General features: G+C 42.1%; 1 protein-coding gene across 2 annotated transcripts in view; it reads left to right on the top strand.

The window, feature by feature from the left end:
• Window positions 1–503: 503 nt before the first annotated feature.
• The window catches only part of LOC133122047 (zinc finger matrin-type protein 4-like), a 74051-nt gene continuing 53337 nt past the window's right edge, over window positions 504–21217 (top strand). For both annotated transcript variants that reach the window (XM_061231716.1, XM_061231717.1), the window contains exons 1-2: window positions 504–877; window positions 15254–15358. In XM_061231716.1, the coding sequence (XP_061087700.1) occupies window positions 15254–15358 (105 nt within the window). In that variant the 5' untranslated portion in view covers window positions 504–877. The remainder of the gene's footprint in view (window positions 878–15253; window positions 15359–21217) is intronic.

Genomic DNA, 21217 nt, shown 5'->3' with positions numbered 1-21217 from the left:
TATGAAGGGTACTCCATTATCCACTGTACCATCATTCCGCTACATTTAAAATCTATCACCAACCCATTTGCTAAGAGGCCAGAGACTTCGGTTGATTGACAGCAAATAATATGGGCGATTACACTCACCATTAGCAATGGCCTCTGGCACGGTCCGAACCAAAATGATGATTGATTGCCCAGCTATCTCGCAAAAGACATCATCAATGGAGTGATGCAAACCTGCAGCATATAAAATATGTCACTTAAAATATCACGCGCTCTAACGGTGCTTTCCTTGACTCGTCTTCTGACGTTCATGCTCAAGAAACTGCTGCGGCATAATAGTGCATGTTTTCTTCAAATCTTTCCCACAGTGCTGATAATTGTGCGGGAGGGTGTTACGTGGGCTACGGCTTTCTGGTACGCTCCTTATGCCACAACCTGCATGTTTGTGTATTTCTCACTATCTTGCTCTGGTCCACACTCGCTCCCTTTCTCTCTTTCTCTTGCGTACACTCCCCCTCTCTTTCGCTGGCGCTCCTCGTGAGACAACAAACAAGCCGCTTCGATATCAATGCAATACGAAAGAACCAGAGCCGGGAGTGTGATCCTCTACTGCAACAACATACCTACAGTCTTGAGAAGATTTGAAATTATGTGATCAAGAAGACCCGATTCAAGTGGAGCAGTAGGGCAGAATAATTTCGCCAGTTACTGTACCAGTGCTTCTGTCGTCAAGATCCTGTGCGCATATTGGAGATGATGAAAGGACAACAAAACCGTTATCCCGCACCAACACACCTAAACTTTTCTGGATGCATGTACAATTTTTGAAACTTCACAGTTGGATTAGTTTGAGAATTGGATCGTGTGTATTTTGAAGAGGCACGTGCGGGGTGAGTTAATTGACTCGGGGTCGTGATTCTCTACTTAAGATGTGTGTCAGTCCTAGAATGCGTCAGTGGTTCAGTGTGTAACTAGCTGTTGCATTTGGTGCTTGTACTATCAGTACAGTTTACGATTCTAATGTCACTTGGAGTCGGAATTCTTATCTGATTTGCCTGAGGTGTTTCGCGAAAAAGAAAACTATACTGCAGACAACTCGGCGAAACCTTTACCGTGCGCCGCTCGTGCTATATGGAAATAGCAAATTAAGTTTAATACTTAAATCAGGGAAATGTGCACATGCTTTTGTTCAAGGTCTACTTGTGCATCATTTAAGATTTTTGAGCATGTCAGTGTTTTCGGGACAAAACTTTGTTTGCGTTATTCACGTGACCATGACCCAAGTGGACTTTTCACGCAATGGTGCAGTGGATTATTGAGGGCACGTTATATCCTGTATATTCATCAAAGTTAAAACGTTTCACTTCTATGTTCACAAATGTTCCAGTCTAATTTTCTTGAAATATGTGGAGACCAGACAATGCAAATTAAAAGTTTGTGAACTTAAATTAAATGTCGTTATCCCGAAGCTGATTATATGATTAATTATACTGTACAGTACATGTGATGCTCATAAAAACTGAAAATATCGGCCCAAATGTACTTGCTTACGCGCTTATGCACGACAGAAGTTTGCATTCATAATTTCTTACCAAGGATATTATCCTGTGATAATGGTGGTGGAAAGGTGGAGAGGGGCACGGTCTTCAGAACGACGCCACTTTCTGCATAGGGAGGTTGTCAGTTACTGTAGCGTTCACTATAATCTGTTTCTGACATTATTTACAAGTACTGGAAGCAGATAAGCATGTGTGCGGGGGAGGGGAAGGCTCGATATGTGATGACAATCTAAAAGATGATTCACTCCTAAAATGACTCGTAATTGTTACATTCTGTGTGGATGTAAAGCTTGCAGCCATCTCTCAGGAGTAAACAGTGCCCACCGCTTCAATGTAACACTCAATACCTGTAGCGTGCTTTGCAGGGAGCTGCTCAAATCACTTTGAAACCTGAGGGCTACTTAAAATGCTTCATCCCAGTTAAAGACTGCGGAGTCTTATCTGCATATGCATTATTTATCCTCATGCAAGGAGATGCAGTTGACCCATGCAAACGTGATCACGTTTTTCTTTTCTGGTGATCATAGAGCCTGTTTATCCCAAGGGCCAACTGCCTACTCTTATTTGAAATGCAGTTTCAAAGAGGGGCACCCTCATTGCATTTATTTAGTTATTTATTTGTCGTTTGTTTGCATCTATTATTCCCTCGGGTCATAAGGTCTTAATGAAACAGTGCCATGGGCTACAGAGATATGGAAGTGTTTCTGGACGGTGTGCTGTGAGTTTTCTTCATTTCGGTATGACTATGGGGGGGCTGTGCAAACAGTGTTCCATTCATTCTTGGCAAAATTTCACTTCAAAGAGTGATATTTTCTCTTCTTTGAACAAAAATCTATTTTTCTTTTGAAAATGTAGCGCCTTGTGTATGACAGGTATTTGTTCAAAGTTTTTAAAGAAATAACTCTGCCTCAGTCCTAGCTTGTGTCACCTGTGCGACTTTCCTGAATTGTCAATTTTAGGTGTGCATGTGTGAGAAAGTATATAGGTTGTAGCTCATAATATTAATCACATTATTTGAAATATCTGCACGTACGATTTGATGAGACCTCAGGTCCGTTCCTTTTGAAAGAGCCAGAAGCAGAATTGTAAAATCTGTGTTGGATGCACTCCCCAAAGCTAGAGGGAATAAAGGGTGGGGAGGACAGCCAGTACCTTCTGTACGAGAACCTGCACCATCTGTAACTTTTGTAAGTCTTTGTACCTTTTGTGAATGGATGTTCATTGTCAGTCTCTCTCTCTCTCTCTCTCTCTCTCTCTCTCTCTCTCTCTCTCTCTCTCTCTGTCTCTCTCTCTCTCTCCCTCCCTCCCTCTCTCTAAGCTGTTCACTCCTCTTTGGAGAATGATGGAGGTGGGAGGGGAATCCGGATCGTGTCATTTCATCAGTGTTTTAATCAGCGTTAAAACATTCAGAATCTACTGAGGGAAAGGGTGTGAATTGTTTAATGGTGAAATAATAAGAGCCTCTGAGGTTTCTGAATCTGAAGTCAGCAGTATGCAAGTTATGGTTGGCTTTATGATGAGTTTTCTGAAGAATTACAGTAGGCACATTAAAGTAGAGACCCATTGCCTCACTTGCACGGATAAAGGCTTATGGCATTACCTAGTATTATTAGCCTAGTGCCAGGGCAACTTGGCTGTGCTGTATGGAGTTAGCTTTGTGAGAATATGTATGCACTCTTGTATTTCACATAATTTCTTCTTCTGTCTCTTAAACAGGGAACAAATGGTCTCTTAAACAGGGGACACACAAATACATACATCATAAAATGATATACCTTGACTGCAAAATCAATACTAAAGAGATTGAAAGAGAAAAAAAAAACCAGTACAATACCACAATACCATGTGCTAGCACCTCAGCAAAGGCAAGGCTGTCGGTGACTGTGTGCGTTTGTGTGTGTCTGTGTTTGTGTGTTGGGGTGTGTGTGTGTGTGTGTGAGAGAGAGAGAGAGAGAGAGAGCGAGAAGGAGAGAGGATAAGTTTGACGTTGGGACGAACGGCCCAGGTAATAGTAATTGTTCCTTGCACGTAAGCTTTTGCCCTGACTGATGACAAGAACGCAGATACTGCAATCCTCATGCAATTCCAGTGTGGTACATGCGTACAGTCTGTCATAGCAAAATGTAGCCATGTTTCTGAGAACATCTGTCTTAAGCAGCACTCCGTGACCTTTGCTGGTCTGAAAAGCTACATCTTCCTTACCCCTTAGCATATAGCTGGTGTATACAATATACATGTAGCTGAGCTTTCTGGCCTTTCCATTCTAGAACACGCACTCAAATATTCCCTGTGAGAGAGAGCTTGTGCGTGTGTGTTGCTGTGTGTGTGTTTGCGTGTCAAATTCTCCGCTCTCTGCCCTGTTTCAGGGAGGACTAGGTGAAAGCTGGGCCATTTTCAGTCACAGCTAAGGGTGAGCGCTGTGAAACTTGGTGAGATAGAATCACAGTGCATAAGCCTTCTTTCGCCAGCATTTTCCCTCTCTTTTCGCCAGTGCTCCTCCTCTTTCATTTTCCATTCCAGTCCCCCAAAATCATTATTATTCACAAAATGCCAAATTTCATTTTCACACTGCTTTATACCCGGCTGAATGAGACTCACTCTGATCTTACAGGGTTCCCCTGGCAGATGAAGGCTAAATTTAACCTCAGGGAGAGGAACTGGGCCTGTACCGGGCCTGTAGCGTAGTGGTTAAGGTACATGACTGGTCGGTGGTTCCAGGGGAGGATTGTCCCCTGCTTAGTCTAATCAACTGTCCGTCGCTCTGGATAAGAGCATCTGCCCAATGCCATTAATGTAATGTAATGTAATGCAATGCCTGTGCCCAGCCCTAGCGGAAAACGTCTGTCACTTCACTCCTACTGGTGTTCGAGTGAAGCAGCTCAGCCCCATTGACTCATATCCAGCAGCAGCAGCAACACCAGAAAACAGTGATGTCATATTTATTTTTTTAATTTAGTTGAGTAGGTCAACTGAGAACTCCCATGGGGAATCTAAGTGAGTGAGTGGAGAATGCACAGGATTGTGTAGCCAGTGTAGGGGGAATAACTAGGTGACCAGATATAGAGAGTTTTTGTGGGATTGTCAGAGGGGCTTTGGGGCAGAATCAGATATTTGCGACGGGATGTTTGACAACCACAGCGAGTTGGGACGTTGTTTAACATCGTCGTTTAACATGGCCGTTTAACTCATCCAAAGAATTTGTAGGCTCGGAACCGCCACTTTCATTTTAGTGCGTTAAGAACTCTGTGCATCAGGGAATGCCCTGGTGAGAGTTGGCATCTCACCTATTGTATGGAGGTCTGCCCTCCCCCATTTTTGGAGATTTATATGTCACAGAGGGGGCATGGCTTTACGCCCGGAATGGTCAATCCACCACACCATTGTTTACTGCCCTGCCTCAAAGAGGACCTTGTTTTAGGGACACCAAGAACAAGAGCAGTGCAGTGATTGACAAGCTGTTCCAGCATGGACACTGCCCTGAGCCGGCCTGCAGCAGTCTGCTTTTTTCTGCAGTTATCGAAATGAAGCTCTTTGAGCAAGTCACATGACTAATCCTCACCGGTGGTACAAGTCCATTTTAATTAGAATTGATAATATATTTCAATTTTGATTTCCCTAGATGAAACAGGGCTTTATGGGAACACAATGGGGTTTGTTTAATTTATAATCTCTACGTGCTGTAAGCATTCGTTTACATCGATGCCAACCAACATAAAACAGCACAGGGAATTATATGTCACCATCCATTCATGTTTAGTATCCTGTGGTTCAGCCATATTTGATGTGAATCATGCCAAAGGACAGCCTATTGTTGTCTGTTTTGGTATCAATTTTTATGAATGCCTATTTAGTACTTCTGCAGGTGTTGCATAACCATCATTTAGCAAACAGCACCCAAAGGTCAAATACCCTTTTTTTTTTCTGCACTGCACATTTGAAAATGAAAACGTTGAAGGGAGTGGATTTTCAGAATGGTGATTTTAATTTGAAATTTTCTGTTAATATATGCAGCCAAAACAATTCAGTCCATAACTACAAACTACTAATAAATGCTAACACTTTTACTACTACTCTCCGTCAATATATTGAAGATTTTTTGCTTGTGGTCTCTGCCTGCTTCACTGTTATCAGTTATCACCAAGGAGACGCCCATAATATAAATGCCATAAACTGCCATGTTGCCTGGACACCAAGCCGCAGGCATTTCCCCTTTTGCTATTATTAGCCTGATTTGTATAATAAAGTCGAAGAAAAACATTGAATGTGTATGTTTTATGAGAGCAGGTGGACTCATTACACTCATGTCTTCTCCTCCTAGTGTCTCTCTCGGGGTTGCAGGGAAGGACCACAATGCTTTGCCTGTCCAACTGTGATCTGTGCTTCCTTGCATCCGTGTGTGAAGAGGGATGCACAATTATAGAAATGATTATTATATTACGTATTTACTTAGCCGGCGTCTTTATCTAGGGGAACTGTAGCCAACGCCATTATGGAGCCACCAGAACCCTTAAGTTTTATTGTTATTGCTATTACTGCTTATTATAATTTTTTTAAAGGCTTCAATTGCTCAGCTACTGATAATGAATTCACATTCCATGTCTGTCAATGGGATGTAGTTCTGCTAGCTGTTGACAAAGTGAAACAGCCAGTCTGCGTCCATCGGAGCATTACAACCATTTGATTGTGGAAAACCTGACCAGGCAAAGCTGTTTCTGAGCCTCTGGGCTTGGCGAGAGCTTGTGTTAGTTTGCACTGATTTTTGCTTTAACATCACAAGTGTCAGTATCAGGCATAACTTTTTATTTGAAATTTATGGCAGTTCAACCGTAAGCTTCTGAATGCATTGGGAATGTAGTTGCCTAAAGCTATTTACTGGAGATGTTAAAAGAAGCTACTCTACATGAGTACCACGTTCAGTTTCTTCACTGAGCTGCTTATGCTGCTGTTTGGCCGTTTAGTTATGCTTAGAAAAAAGCGATCTTAATTTTTACACAGTCCAAAATGTGTATCATTGAAGACTGAGTAAAACAGCTCCTCTGCATTATGCATAATAGGATATAGTGTTTCCCAAGGATGGAGGGCACCAGTCGGCAGGACTGTTGTCTCATCATGTACTGGACTGATTGATGTTTGATTGGGTAGTACACCTGCACCAGATATGCAATACTTGTATTCCTCTGCAATTGCTCTGCTGGTGGACTGCAGAGTAAATGACGTGGCTGCTGGTACAGACTTTATATGAAAGTGTCTGGAACCTTCTGTATAAAATTTGTTGAAAGGTGTGTTTATATCAATACATCAATTGGTATGAGTATTTTTTTGGTAGGAACTGGGGAGGTATTAAATGGTAAATGGTAAATGTCTGCATTTATATAGTGCCTTTGTTCAAAGCGCTGATGCTTCTTATTCACCCATTCACACACACACCAACGGCGATTAGCTGCCATGCAAGGCACCAACCATTTGGCAGTTAGGTGTCTTGCTCAGGGACACTTCAATGTGCAATGTGTATAGTCAGTTAGTGAGGCTGCACAGTCTAAGAGCAACTTGCCTAAGCTCAATATCTATGTCCTAACAAAAGGGTAGCCCTGTGTGTAGCTCTCCATCTCACTCACTATTTTATCTATCTCCTCTCAAGGTTACTCTGTCTTTTCTCTGATAAGTGGATTTATGTTATTTAGTGTTTGGAAGAACTGAACATCAGCTCTATTCGCACATATCCTTTTCCATAGAAGGGAGAGAGAGAGAGAGAGAGAGAGAGAGAGAGAGAGAGAACGCAGGGGAGCATCACATAGGGCAGCCTGTGCCTTCTGCACAAAGACCTGCACCTTCTGGAGTGAATTTAGAAGTATTTTTGTTGTTCAAATCCCTCTCTCTCTCTTTCCACCGGGGGTGGCAGAGTGATGGAAATGTGGGCTAAATGGAGGGTGAGTATGTGGTTTTTTATAGTCGTGCACAGTAGGGTGAGTGTGTGGTTGTGATGGAGATTTGGGATGAGTGCTTGGTGATGGAGATTTACAGTTGGGTGAGTGTGTGGTTGTGATGGAGATTTGAGGTTAGTTTGTGATTGTGGTGGAGATTTGAGGTTAGTGTTTGGTTGTGATGGAGATTTGAGGTTAGTGTGTGGTTGTAATGGAGATTTGAAGTTAGTGTGTGGTTGTGATTGAGATTTGGGATGAGTGTATGGTGATGGAGATTTGAGGTCAGTGTGTGGTTGTGATGGAGATTTACAGTTGGGTGAGTGTGTGGTTGTGATGGAGATTTATAGTTGGGTGAGTGTGTGGTTGTGATGGAGATTTGAGGTCAGTTGGGGTAAAGATTCGGGGTCTCCCTGGCCAAGTCTTTTGGGGTGAATCTCTCACCCTGTTTTTCACAAAATATAAATTGTGTCAGAGGCAACCTAAAAAGAGGATTTCCGGCCTCTTCATAAAAAGCTTTTAAACACGATCCTAAGTGACACAGTGGCCCAAAAAATGTATTATACTTCAATTTATTGGTGTGAAAGGAACTCGCTGTGTCTGAGTCTACCTGTTCTGTCCATATCCTTCAAAGGCAGGTAGCATGGTGCTGGTCTGTGCTTGACAAGATACTGTTGGCTGGATTATTCTCACCATGTCAGGGAATGTCTGAAAACGTACTAAATTCTGATGGCAGTGCTCACTGCTCTTAGGTTTGAGGCACAGGTTTAAAAAATGTAGAATTGACTATTAAAACCTGAAGCCTTTTTGCATGAATATCCATGAAGGCTAAGCCAATTGGATTGTTTAAATATTGAAATAAGTAACACCTTCTTTGTTCAAAGTTCAGTTTGTGAAATCGGCCTTTTATACATTTCGAGATGGAAATATGCAGTTTTAATGGCTCTAGCAGATGTGGCTGTAACAACTTGACCTTCCTAATCTATACATCTTTTTTTAATAAAAAACATTTTGTTTCAGTTTCATAAGGCTAGAAATTTAAAATTGGACCAATTATCCCCTTGAAATAATGCTTATTATACAGCAGTCAATTCAAATTTCCCTATTCTAGTGGCAAACAATTAACACCGTCACACAGTGAAATACTGAATATGTTGACAGTTGAGGTCAATTTCCATGGAAATTAGTTATATTGTCCACATCCTGTGTGTCCGCAGGTAGCTAGAAACCTGCAGAAATTTGTGCAAAAATTTGTGGGTAAAATAACAGTTTTCATTTTGTGATTCAGATGGGTGGGGGCCAGTGGAGGAAGGGCCACTGCTATCCAATACAGAATTTAGCCCTCCCACTTTCCTTCTCAAATAATCAACTTGACTTCAGACTTTTGGCAAGAATGACAACAATAATATTGTGTTTTGTATGAGAAATTATATTGCTACTTCTGTGCAGTGCTTCCAGCAAAAACACTAGACCTCAGTGCAGTGACACGCCCCACGGTCCTCAGTCTAATACTGGCTGTGCCAATTCAGAGAGTCTGGAGGGCCAGTGTAAAATTGACCATCCGTAGTGAAGCATCAACCAATGAGGGCTACGGTCAGCAAGAATTGCCACCCTCTCACTGCGTGAGAGTGACTTAAGTGGTTGACTGGGCACCATACGTCTGCCAGGAAATGAACCCTAGGCGTCCAACACAATGACAGCTATGAAAGAAGCAATGGCTGGCAGAACCCACTATTGGAAAAGCTTGCTCTCAGCCGGAATTGGTATCATTGATTTCAGCAATGGGACAAGCCTACACGTATAAAACACAATAAAGGTTTGTATAAAAAGCTTTAAGAAAAGCTTGAAAACAATGAAAGCTCTGAAGCTGAGGCAGCTTTTAGTAGTCAAGAGACACCAATTATTATTTGACTATTTTTCCTTAATAAGGCCATTTTATATTGGGCAGCAGAGATGTGTAGGGGGTGTGTTGAGGGAGCACTCTGCCAATTTGTGGGAAGTAATTAACCAGTACACATTCTTCTGAGGTCTCACTGCTTGGCTTTCCCCTGTCTACCTGCGGTTATGGTGACCTATAAACTGACCCCCACCTGTGACAGAGAAAGGGGGGATGCAAGCGAAATCACCAAGAGCCGCGAGCAACAGTGGCTGCACATGAAGGGAGAGAGAGTCAGAGAGTGTGTGTGAGAGAGAGAGAGATAGAGAGAGAGAGAGAACAAGGGGTAGAGAAATGGGCAGCCTCAGGTGACAAACCCGAGATTGGAGCATCTTAAGTGTATAAATTATTGAGCCCTACAGAGACTCACATGGTTTGAAACCTCTTCATTTACATCAAAGGAAGGGGAGGGGGGGGGGTTGAGATCCCTGCTCTGTCGTGCCAGATCCTTTTCATCTCTACATGCCGTTACATTTTTTATGTGCTGTCTGAGATGCTTCCGCCACTGCGCTCATCAACTTTTCAGCATCGCCACCCTTCAGCTGGAACGCAGTTCTCTGAGCCCACCAAGGACTGGTCATGTGAGGCAAAGCCTGCCGTTCTCTGCGAGTGGAAAATACCGTCTTTACAACCAACGGTCTTTATTTATTTAGGGCTGTACACTTCCTCTTCTGAACAGTAGGTTTTTTGGAACGATTCAGAATTCCAAGTTCTCGAACTCTATTGCTTTCAGCCCTGCTGAAAAAAACAGCTTGGATTTGAAGTAGCTGGTAGATGGTGGACCAGTTAAGACCAGCTACCAGCTTGACATGGTTTAACCAGCTCTAGCTGTTTTGAGTTGACCGGCTACCAGCTCACACAAGCTACCAGCACTATGAGGTTGACCAGCTGATACCTAGCTAGACCAGCTTTATGACTAGCTTGGCCATGCTAGTTGACCAGCTCAGCTAGGCCAGTTTATGACCAGCTTGACCAGTTACATTTTACATAGCTGGAATTTACAGCAGGGTGACATTCTCGCATACCATTTTTACAACTGAAGATCTACCAACCAAACACCTCAAAGGGTTAAGGAGAAAAACAAGCAAGCATGCCATGTTCTGCGCTTGCTGCTCAGTTTAATATTACAGCTGGCTGTTAGGGAGCCCAAGGCCTGACATTCATTTCTCATTCAAGCGGACTCGGATGTCTCACTCAGTCGACGACAGCCTGTTATATCCGCGAGGATCGTTATCCTGCTGCAGACTTGACTGAGCAGGAACGGCGCTGTTTTTTTGAGTGCCACGGTTCAAACCCAAAGTTGTGAAAAAGATATTTATAACCAGTGACACCAGGCAAGCTCGGCCATAGCACGGATCTCTTTGGATCTTTGTAGGTGTCCTCTGTTGAAATTGTTTATTTTCAGATCTGTAGATGTAGATGCCTTTTTTCACTAGTTTCCCAAGGCAAATAAACAGGGTATGAAGAACAAAGGTTAATTGTGTAATTGCTTGTGACATAGTGTGGATTGCTGTAATGCTGACTGGAGAAAGTTTGGCCTGGAGAAGCAGACTGGATCTCCTGGTACAAATACTCTAGAGGAGTAGGGGGAATGGCATGGTGGGGTCTACACAGCACTCTCCCTTCTGATAGGCCAACATGCCCTAGATACAGTGTAGCGTGAGGTCATGCATGTCTGAGTGGGGGGGGGGTTGCAGTGCAGTTGTCGGTGTCTGTGTGTTTTCAGTACTGCATGCATTCCCAAAGTCACTAGCCACTAGTCCCCTTTGACCCTTTGAAAACCAACATCTTGGAATCACACAATTTAAAATTCAGGTACCTTTTCATTCTGAGGATTGAGGGCTTAATCTTCAGAGTGAAGAGTGGTCATTATTCCCTACACTGTACAGTAAGCTCTAATCTTGGGGGGTTGAAGCACACTAAGGAGCCACCAGGGATGCCCAGAGATGAAGAAAAACTCCCATTTGGGCTGAAATATATTTGGCAGGGACTCTCTGTGTCCTTTGAAGGCAGTCCTTGTAGACCTTGTAGAATATCTGGGCTGTGATTATAGGATAGGGGGATGGGGAGGGGGAGTGGAAGGTGGGGGGATGGTCCAGGCGGGTTCAAGGGGCGTGTACAAACCCGCTCTTTTATGAGCGTCTGTCCGGATGGCCTTGGAGCAGCCATGATTGAACAACGGTGCCTTCATCAGAAAGCTGGGCTGAGCTGGGCTCTCTGTTCACTAAATCGGGGACACGTGAGATTGGTTCGGGGGGTGGGGGGGGTAGCAGACTAAAAGGCAAGCAGGAGAGGGGGTTGGCTGAAGAATGTTTGACAAATATTCTGTTGCAGTACTTTGTCAATTCTATATCTATTGGACTGTAGCAGCCGTTCCCCCCGTTGCCCTTGACCACCAGCCGACCCCCACCCATCCAATCGTAGTCCATGCTATGACGCATCTAGATGTGTACCCAGCCTGATCATGTGTCCCAGGGGATGATGGGATGTCGGAGAACCGTGACAATTGAGATGCAGGGAGCTTCAGTGTGCAGTGGCTTCGTGCCTGGTCCGTCTGACCCCAGGAATGATCATTTTCCGGAAGGTTAAGCACAGTGCATGCCATGGCGTGTGTGCTGTACGGTATGGTGCGGGGAGAGGGAGAGAGACTGGTGAAGGGTAATGTCAGGCCAGCTCGGGCACGTTGCCAAGACAGCGGGCTCTTGTTCTATTTATTCTTCCGCGGGAACTCTTCAGATTTGTTGAGAAACCAGGTTCCTGAGTATTCTCATTTCAGAAAGAAAATGGAACAACGCTGGAGCCCATTAGGATTACTGAGTTAGGTGGACAACTGCACTGAGTAAAACCTGGAACACTGCCAAATCCGGAACATGGATCGAAGTAAAAACAGCTGTACTGGGTTTTACTCTGCACAGTTATTCAGCTAGCTCTGTAACACTGCTTTGTAAAATGGGGATCAGGGCTTCCTGATTCTTTGTTTGTTTTCCTGGCTGTTGTAGTCTATGCCCTAAGGCCAGATTTACAAAAGTGTGTATGCAAGCCCTCAGTGATATGTGGAGGGACGTTGGGGGTAAACAAAAAGAACTGCAATTACTCCTTTTTAAACAGTGCTTCATTTTCATTTTAAGCATTATTGCCTGCCGGCAGGTAAGTGTTGCAAAATATTAATTTACTACTCCCCACACCTACTACACCTAATAGGTGACAATGAAAAAAACCCCACAAAGCCAGTGCAAGCTGATTGACAGTGGTCATGATACTGTATGAAAAAGGTCTTAAACATCGTATGTGCCTACGCACAGCTAAGCTAGCTTGCAAACATCAAAGCTATAATGTTGTTGAAAATGGAGAAATGGTTGAAAAGATACTATGTCTGTGTCAACCGATACAACATCAGATGCCTACAGGCCCACTGAAAATACATGATGTTTGAATTGTCTCTACAAATTTGCATCAAACTATTTTGTCAAGTTTCTCCCAGCCAAAACCTCATCATCAAAGCCACCTGCTAACACAGCTATCGTTGACAACGATGCATGAACAATAGCAATGCTGGGTAGAATTCTGCCAGAAGCCACCGGCAGATTTCAGATATCATTACAGACAGAATACCCAGCCCTGTCCAGATGAGCTTCGAAAACTCTCGTGCTATTTGCACCCACAGGCTTAGGTAAGAGTCACAGTCAACATCAAAAACCACAAAACAGACACAGACTTTGTGTAAAATTGAAACACAGACACGGATTGTGGGTGAAGTCAAAACACAGACTGTGTGTGAAGATCAATATGAGACTGAAACTCAGTTTGAATCTCAGTTTGATGTGCCTCATTCCAGCTGCGCATTTGTCACGCAAATTTGGATTCAAAAATATGAAGGGTTACATTTGTGTACTGCATGACAGTAAAATACTGTCACATGTTTGATGTTTGGAAACCACATTACATTTGAGCTGGGAGAATCATTAGAAAGTGTATCACGTGAAATCATTATTTATTGTGATAATTGGATGGAAAAGTGCTAGACTGGAACATAAGCCTGCTGCCACTTTGGCCCCTCGGGGGCCATGGCTGCATAGATGACTGCTGTGGCCAACTGTCATTGCCATGGCGACTGGTATCATTATTAATTCTGTTCCTCAAGTAGCTATGGGCATACGTTTGAAAGCTCTGACATTTGTGCAGATTGTGCACCTGATATTTATGGAAAGTTTGATGGTTAATCCAATATCGACTGAAGTAATATAAATGTCATTTAAATAAAAAAATGTCAGGAAGGCGCATGATATTGGCATGATGCACACAAGGAATTTTAACTATTGAATTTGAGCAGTTATTGTGAACTAGGCATGGGCAAATGAACTTAGAACCCAGTTGGGAGGATAGAGCTCTTTCCATATATTTTCGAAAGATAGTAAACATAATGTAGAGGTTTCAAATAATTAATGGATAGGGAAATATTTATCAGGAGATTTATGACAATTTGAACTGTATTTTAAAAGCCAGGCACCTTCTTGTGTGTTTTTGCGCAAGTCTGCTGATTAAAACGTATACTCACTGGGAGGTAGTTAGGGAGGTAACAACGTTATCATCCACTCAATTAATTATTACTGGAAGAACTACCAATTAAGAATCTCATATAGTTTCTCTAACATTATACTGTCCCTATACTGTAAAAAGATTTAGCAGTAAAATACTGGCAACTGGATTGCCTGAACTATACAATGGAATTGCCGATAACAATAAATTAAAATAGGGTAAAAGGCCTATGCTTAATATATTTGTGTGTCATTACAACTGTGTACATTTTTCTACATTCACTATTTTACAGACATTTACTGTACAATTTTTTACAGTATAGGCTCCCTTAACCTAGACCCACTCTTCTAGCACTGAGAAGAGTAGCTTTTAATCCTGAAGATGACAGGACTGATGACTCTTTGTCTGGATAATTATTGTATGAGTAGTGATACTGTTTCTACAGTTTATTGCTACCCTGATACTGACTAAGAGGGGAAATCTTCCTTTTCTGTGGTAACTGCTGCTCTTATAAAACTAATGGATGCACTTATGGACTTTTATTTGTACGTCACTGTGGATCTGAAAAATGAATGTAATATGAGGTCACTTTGTTCCGTTACATCTCTCTACACAAACAGAATTTCACAAAAGACAAAATCTCTCCCCTTAAATTATGAAGACTTGAGCCTTATAGCTCCTTATAGTTCCTTATAGCTCCCATCATACCCTCTTTATGATTTAAGAGACAATATAAAGGGGGAGAGAATGTGTTCCAATAGATGAATCAACATTTACGAGATTCAGTATTCCTGGGTTTTTGTACAGCACTACACTACATGTTCAGCTGGTTTTGTGTGTGTGCATGTGCATGTGTGTGTGCGTGTATGCGTGTGCCCATGTGTTTATAAAAGCTCACCTCTTTTTTGTGTGTGCGCGTGTATGCATGTGCCAATGTGTTTATAGGAGCTCACCTCTTTTGTGTGTGTGTGCATGTGTGTGTGCATGTATGCGTGTGCCCATGTGTTTATAGGAGCTCACCTCTTTTGTGTGTGTGTGCATGTGTGTGTGCATGTATGCGTGTGCCCATGTGTTTATAGGAGCTCACCTCTTTTGTGTGTGTGTGCATGTGTGTGTGCATGTATGCGTGTGCCCATGTGTTTATAGGAGCTCACCTCTTTTGTGTGTGTGTGCATGTGTGTGTGCATGTATGCGTGTGCCCATGTGTTTATAGGAGCTCACCTCTTTTGTGTGTGTGTGTGCATGTGTGTGTGCATGTATGCATGTGCCCATGTGTTTATAGGAGCTCACCTCTTTTTTGTGTGTCCATGTGTGCAGATGAAGTCAGCGGGGGTTGGTGACGGAAGTCTCTTCACTGAGAGCTACTGCAACATCTGCAATGCCCAGCTAATCTCTGAGTCCCAGCGTGTCGCCCACTACGAGGTAAACATGCCGTAGGCCTAAAGTATTCAGACCCCTTCACTTTTTGCACACTTTATTGTGTTGTGGATTGAATTTTAAATGGATAAAATTGCTATTTTTGCCCATCAATCTACACTCAATAAACCATATTGACAAAGTGAGATTCAAAAAAACTGAAATCTCTCATTTATATAAGTATTCAGACCCTTAATTCTGTACTATGTAGAAGCCGCTTTTGGCAGCAATTACACCTTTGGGTCTTTGTGGGTAAGTCTACAAGCTTTGCACACCTGGATTTGGGCAGTTGTTCCCATGGTTCCTGGCAGATCCTCTAAAAGATCCCCTAAACTTCTGTCAGATTGGATGGGAAGTGTCTGTGAACTGCCATCTTCAGGTCTCTCCACAGATTTTGGGTTTGAGGCCATTCCAGCGTTGCCTTGGCTGTATGCTTTGGGTCATTGTCATGCTGAAAGTTGAACCGCCCCAGTCTGAGGTCACATGCACTCTGGAGTAGGTTTTCTTTGAGGACCTCTCTGAATTTGGCTGCATTCATCCTTCCCTGTCTCTGCCACTGAGAAGCACCTCCATAGCATGATGCTGCCACCACCATGCTTCACCGTAGGGATGGTATTAGTCAGGTAATGAGCAGTGCCAGACATAGTGCTTGTAGTTCTGGCCAAAGAGTTTAATTTCTGACTCATCTGACCAGAGAATCTTTTTCCGGATGCTCTCATTCACTTCATCAATGAGGCCTTTATGGTAGAGTGGCTAGATGGAAGATCAAGCACGGTAAACACTGGAAAGAATGGCTGAAGCACATTATGATCTGGCAAAGAACTGAACTAATGGGCAGGCTTTCACCCCCCAGTTTCACCCTTCTTCCCTCCATTGGAATTACATGGTACTGCTTAAGGAATTGATCCCATGCGGTCTTTATTCTTTTTAAATATAAAAAATTTAAAGCATTTTTAATCATGAAAAAAATGGTTTAAAAATGTGGTTTTAATGTTGTGGCTGATTGGTGTAAGTTCAGACACTGAGGTATTTGGGTTGGACAGAAAGACCAAAACTGAATCCGCATACAGAACAGTTTTATGTACGCATCCTTTAATTTGAATGCCTTGTATGTTTCCATTACATTCAATGGCTTCAACTGAAGGTTCCATAACAAGGGCAAACATATGTGGTGATAGGGGGCAGCCTTGGCTTTTCCCTCTGTTAATACAAAATATGGATGACATTGAACCATTCACAATGATAGCTGATTTTGGGTCAGAATAAATTAACTTAATCCAATTTATAAGTACATCAGGAAATTAATGTGTGGACAGTGCTTCATCCCACACCAAGGCAATTATCCCCAACATACACCAGTGGTCCAGTATCTTTCTTTTTAATGACGTTCCAAACTGTTTTTGGGTTTTTGGCATTTTGGCCTGTTTGCCTCTGACTGTTTTTTTTTTCTTATTTCTCATCATGGCATCCTTGACTTTCATTGGCACATTTCTATTCAATCAAAAGCCTAGAAACACGACTAGATACTGAAAGCTGTCTATTACTGTACATGCATGAAGGAAGTGATTGAATACGCATAACTAATCAGAAATAGTTGAGAAGCCAACTGTCCAATTACTTTTGCTCCCCTACAATTGGGGGACTATGTAAAAAAGGGATGTAATTTGTATACAAATCACCAAGAATTTATGTATTTACCCTCAAATAGGGGCAACAGTCTGCACATTGTTTAATTTCAAGTCTAATGTGCTAGGGTACAGAGTCAAAAGAGCAGAAATTGTAACACTGTCCAAATACTTACGGACTGCATTGTAAATAAGGTTTTTCAAAATGGTTAATTAAATCAATTAATTTGCATGCTCCCATTTTTTAATTCCGTCAGCTGCCAGGCTTATTTGAATTCTTATGGGTTTTTCTGACCTTTCCTGTATCCACCTTCCCTCTGGTCCCATTGAAGTTGTTTATTTGGGACTTCACTCTACTTCCACCACCTGAGCCACTCAGATGGACTGTACCTATATTTATCAGTCTACTCTCAACAGCCTTTCAGTTGCTTAGGTGTCCTTAGAGGTGCTGTAAGTGGCGGACAAAGATGGAGGAAGCAGACAAACAGCCCGATATTAAAGAGCTCCTGCCCTCTTGTAGTCACTCATCCGTTTTTACAGAATCTGGGACAAAAAAAAAATGTGAAAAGTTTTAATTTAACTATATGTTTTATATATTTTTCAAGGTAATGTATTCACTCAAGGTCTCTGCACTCATTCCACAAAACATGGGGATGTTTCTAGTGAAGAAAATCCATCACAAATCTACACTGACAAAACAAGTAGGACTGCAAATTCAAGGTTGCATTAAAAAGCGTACGTCTTTCAAAAATGGCTAATGACATGGTAAAACGCTTCATATTATGTTATTGTTCTGTGGTAATTTACTCCATAAAACCATTTCAAGGACTCTGTTCATGATTAATGTAACCGGCTGAGCAGAATAGAATTAGTCTAAATTAATCACAAAAAATATGTTTTAAGTAAAATGTTTGCATTTGCAGAAAGCCTCAAAAGACAGGACATTACATTTTTCAGCCCTCACACTAACATCAGCCTGGTCTCCATCAAGAAGTATCAGCACAAATCTCTGACAACTGCTACAGCCATGTATAATGTCTACTGTACATCAAACAACTTGTGCGCATCACTGGGCAGATTGTTTAAGATTCAAACCTCTCAAAGAATTTGTAATCTTACTGTAGTGCACTGTAAAGTCTATTAGCTATTTTTCACATTAAATTTAGGGGCAAAATTTAGAATTGTAATAAATTATACCGTCATGAAATTAGAAAAAGCCGATATGCCTCTGAATTGATTGACAGAATGATTGGTGCAAAAAAACCCTTTTAATTTTTTAGGAAAATGTTTTAGATGTATCTATAACGCAGTAATGGTGCCACGTAGCTATACCAAAATCAATAGTCGGCGAGCCCGTTGCCATTGTAGTAAATCTGAGAAATGGCATTGAGATTGGTTTTAAAATGGGCAAGATGTTGTGGTTCAAAATTTGCAACCAAGGCAACCATATAATGGAGAGGCCCTGTTGAGTGGCAGGTGGAGGTACAGTAGGGGTCTGATTAAGCATTAATTCAGGAAATAGGCCTGATGAACTTGTCCTTGGAGAGACTGAAAGAAGGCGGGAGAGAGACAGTGATTGCATGGTAGAGTGAAAAGGCATGAGGGGGTTGAGAGGGAGCAAGAGACAGAAGGTACTGTAATAGGGGGGTCACGCATTGAGACGATGCTGAAATTAAAATGTGCGTCTAATAGCAGGAGTGAGCAGGGCTTACTCTCCACAGTTCACACCAGATCTCTCTCCCTCTCTTGGGATTCAGAAGCTATGCATTTGCCTGAAACTGCTGTGCCTGTCAAGACACCTTAATGCAATTCTAGATGACCAGGTGTACACTCTCAGAAAAAAAGGGTTCTTTGGCTTGTCTACACAGAGGAACATTTTTAGGTCTTTATGGAACCCACTATCATATATTTGAAGCCTGAAAGCTCCCAGACAAAGAACCATTTGACCCTTGAACTAGATATGGTTCTTCTATGGAATCAAGGGATTCCTTTTGGAACCATTTTTCTGAGAGTGTATGTGTATGTATGTCTGCAGGAGTAAGTAGTGTGTGCTACACAAAATAAATTATTTGCTTGGATGGGCAGAGGGGAAAAGAGGAAAAGGTGTTGGTGAGTCGAATATTATCAATTACTGATGATGATGCAGCAAAATCCCAGTGAGCAAAAAAGGAAAAGCTGGAATCTAGACATCTAGGGGGTGGAAATCTTGGTTGAGAGACATTTTGACATAAACAGCTGACTAGGTTAACCCCAATACAGCTCAGATTTTACCTGGATGAAACCTGACTACATCCTAGTCAGCTCACTTTTCAACAAAATAGAGCGAGAATAAAAGAGAGAGAGAGTGAGAGAGAGAGAGAGAGAGAGAGAGAGAGAGAATACGTTTTCACTTGAACGCCAAAACATTGTTTCACATACCTTTCGCCACAAAAATGTGCTGGTAAAATTTGTATTCTTCCAACGAGTCTGACTGTGAGCACAGGTGTAATGAGGCCCATTCCTGTTCATTTCCACATCATTTCACATCTTGTTGCTAATGGCTGGCTGACATGGTTCTCTTAGTAGTGTGCGAAAATGTGCCACAGTTCTTTGAAACACACTTCATTCAGCTGAATATTCACACTCTTGTTTTTCTGGTGAAACTTTTACAGCACTCACACACTTCCCACGTCAATGCTGCCACTTGGCCTGCTGGCTGCTTTAAAAAAGAAAAACACAAGAGATTAAGGCTGCTTTTTTCCCAAAAGAGGACTTGGACCTGAATTATTGAAGATGACATTTCACCACGTATTAAAAGAGCGTTCTTTGGCATCCTTTCTATGAATTCCCAGAGATTGTCCCCTCAGCCCAATGGCTCAGAGACAGCTGTGGGTGTGACAAAGACAGGCACGCATAGCTGTGAGTGAGGTGTTCCATCATTCAGAGAAACACTGTTACATTTTGAAAGGCGTTACGTTATTAAAGCCAACACTGCTGACTCACCGCTGAAACTTAAGGTCAGCTTGTTAAGGGCAAGTCCTCTTGAATGAATGGTACAGAATGACCTTCACCTTGCACATAATTTGCACAATGGCAAATTGAATGAATGTTACTCAGCATTGAGCATTCAGTGAAACCCTATAGCATTTAAGAGGCCAGGAAGGCTGTGAGCTTTACATTCAGGTTTTTACATTTCTACAGCTGTGAATAGAGACTCCTGACAATTTTCTTCTGAATGAGGACTCGTTCTAGTCTTTCAGTTCTTTATGGAACCCACTATCATATGTGTGAAGCCTGAAAGTCTGTTGATCACCTTTGGAATTATTATCAACATGAGGACCAAAGTTTTGTCAATTAAAGTCAAAGAAGCCATTATGAGACTGAGAAATAAAAATAAAACAGTCAGAGCCATAGGCCAAACCTAAGGCTTACCAAAATCAACTGTTTGGAACACAATTAAGAAGGAAGAGAGTACTCGTGAACTTATTCACAAAAGACGGAAGAATTATCTCCGTAATGAAGAAAAATACCAAAACACCTGTCCGACAGATCAGAAACACTCTTCAGGAGTCAGATGTGGATTTGTCAATGACCACTATCTGCAGAAGACTTAATGAACAGAAATACAAAGGCTACAGGGCAAGATGCAAACCACTAGTTAGCCACTAGTTAGTTGCTTTGCTCAGCAGGGGAAATTGTCTCCCACATGTGGAATGCAGGTGTAATCATGGCCGATTGCCATCAGCTGGTTGAATTTTATTCAGTTAGAAATTAGAAATAGATAAGTTTAGGGTTCAATTCTTGTTTTCCTTTGGGTTGGTTAGCTCTTTAGAACCTTCCCTTGTTTTGTTTCTTGGTTCCGCCTCTGTTTTGAGGGGCGAGTGGCAGAGTTTGGCACTTACAGGTTAGCCTGTTCGAGACTGCCGGAAAATTCTCGTTTTGTTTTCTCTGACTTCTCTGATTTTTGGTTGGCGTATCGCTGGGGAGTTTTGTTCCCTTTTTCTGTTGGATAGCCAACAGAATACTAAACATTTACTACAGACTACTTTCATTTACATAACATTGCTGTGTCCCAACCATTATGGTTCCCTGAAATGGGGGGACTATGTATAAGCACTGCTGTAATTTCTACATGGTGAAACCAAAACTTCTAAACTCCTTCTCATCCCTGCTTTCTTTTTCATTTCCCCTCTATTCTTCCCATTCTCTCTTTTTTCCTTTCCTCTCTTCTTTTCTCTCCTCCCCTCCCCTCACCTCACCA

Source organism: Conger conger, chromosome 2, assembly GCF_963514075.1.
Source record: "Conger conger chromosome 2, fConCon1.1, whole genome shotgun sequence".
Lineage (NCBI taxonomy): Eukaryota > Metazoa > Chordata > Actinopteri > Anguilliformes > Congridae > Conger > Conger conger.
Note: the sequence above shows the minus strand (reverse complement) of the source record. Positions and strands in the feature narration are given on the sequence as shown.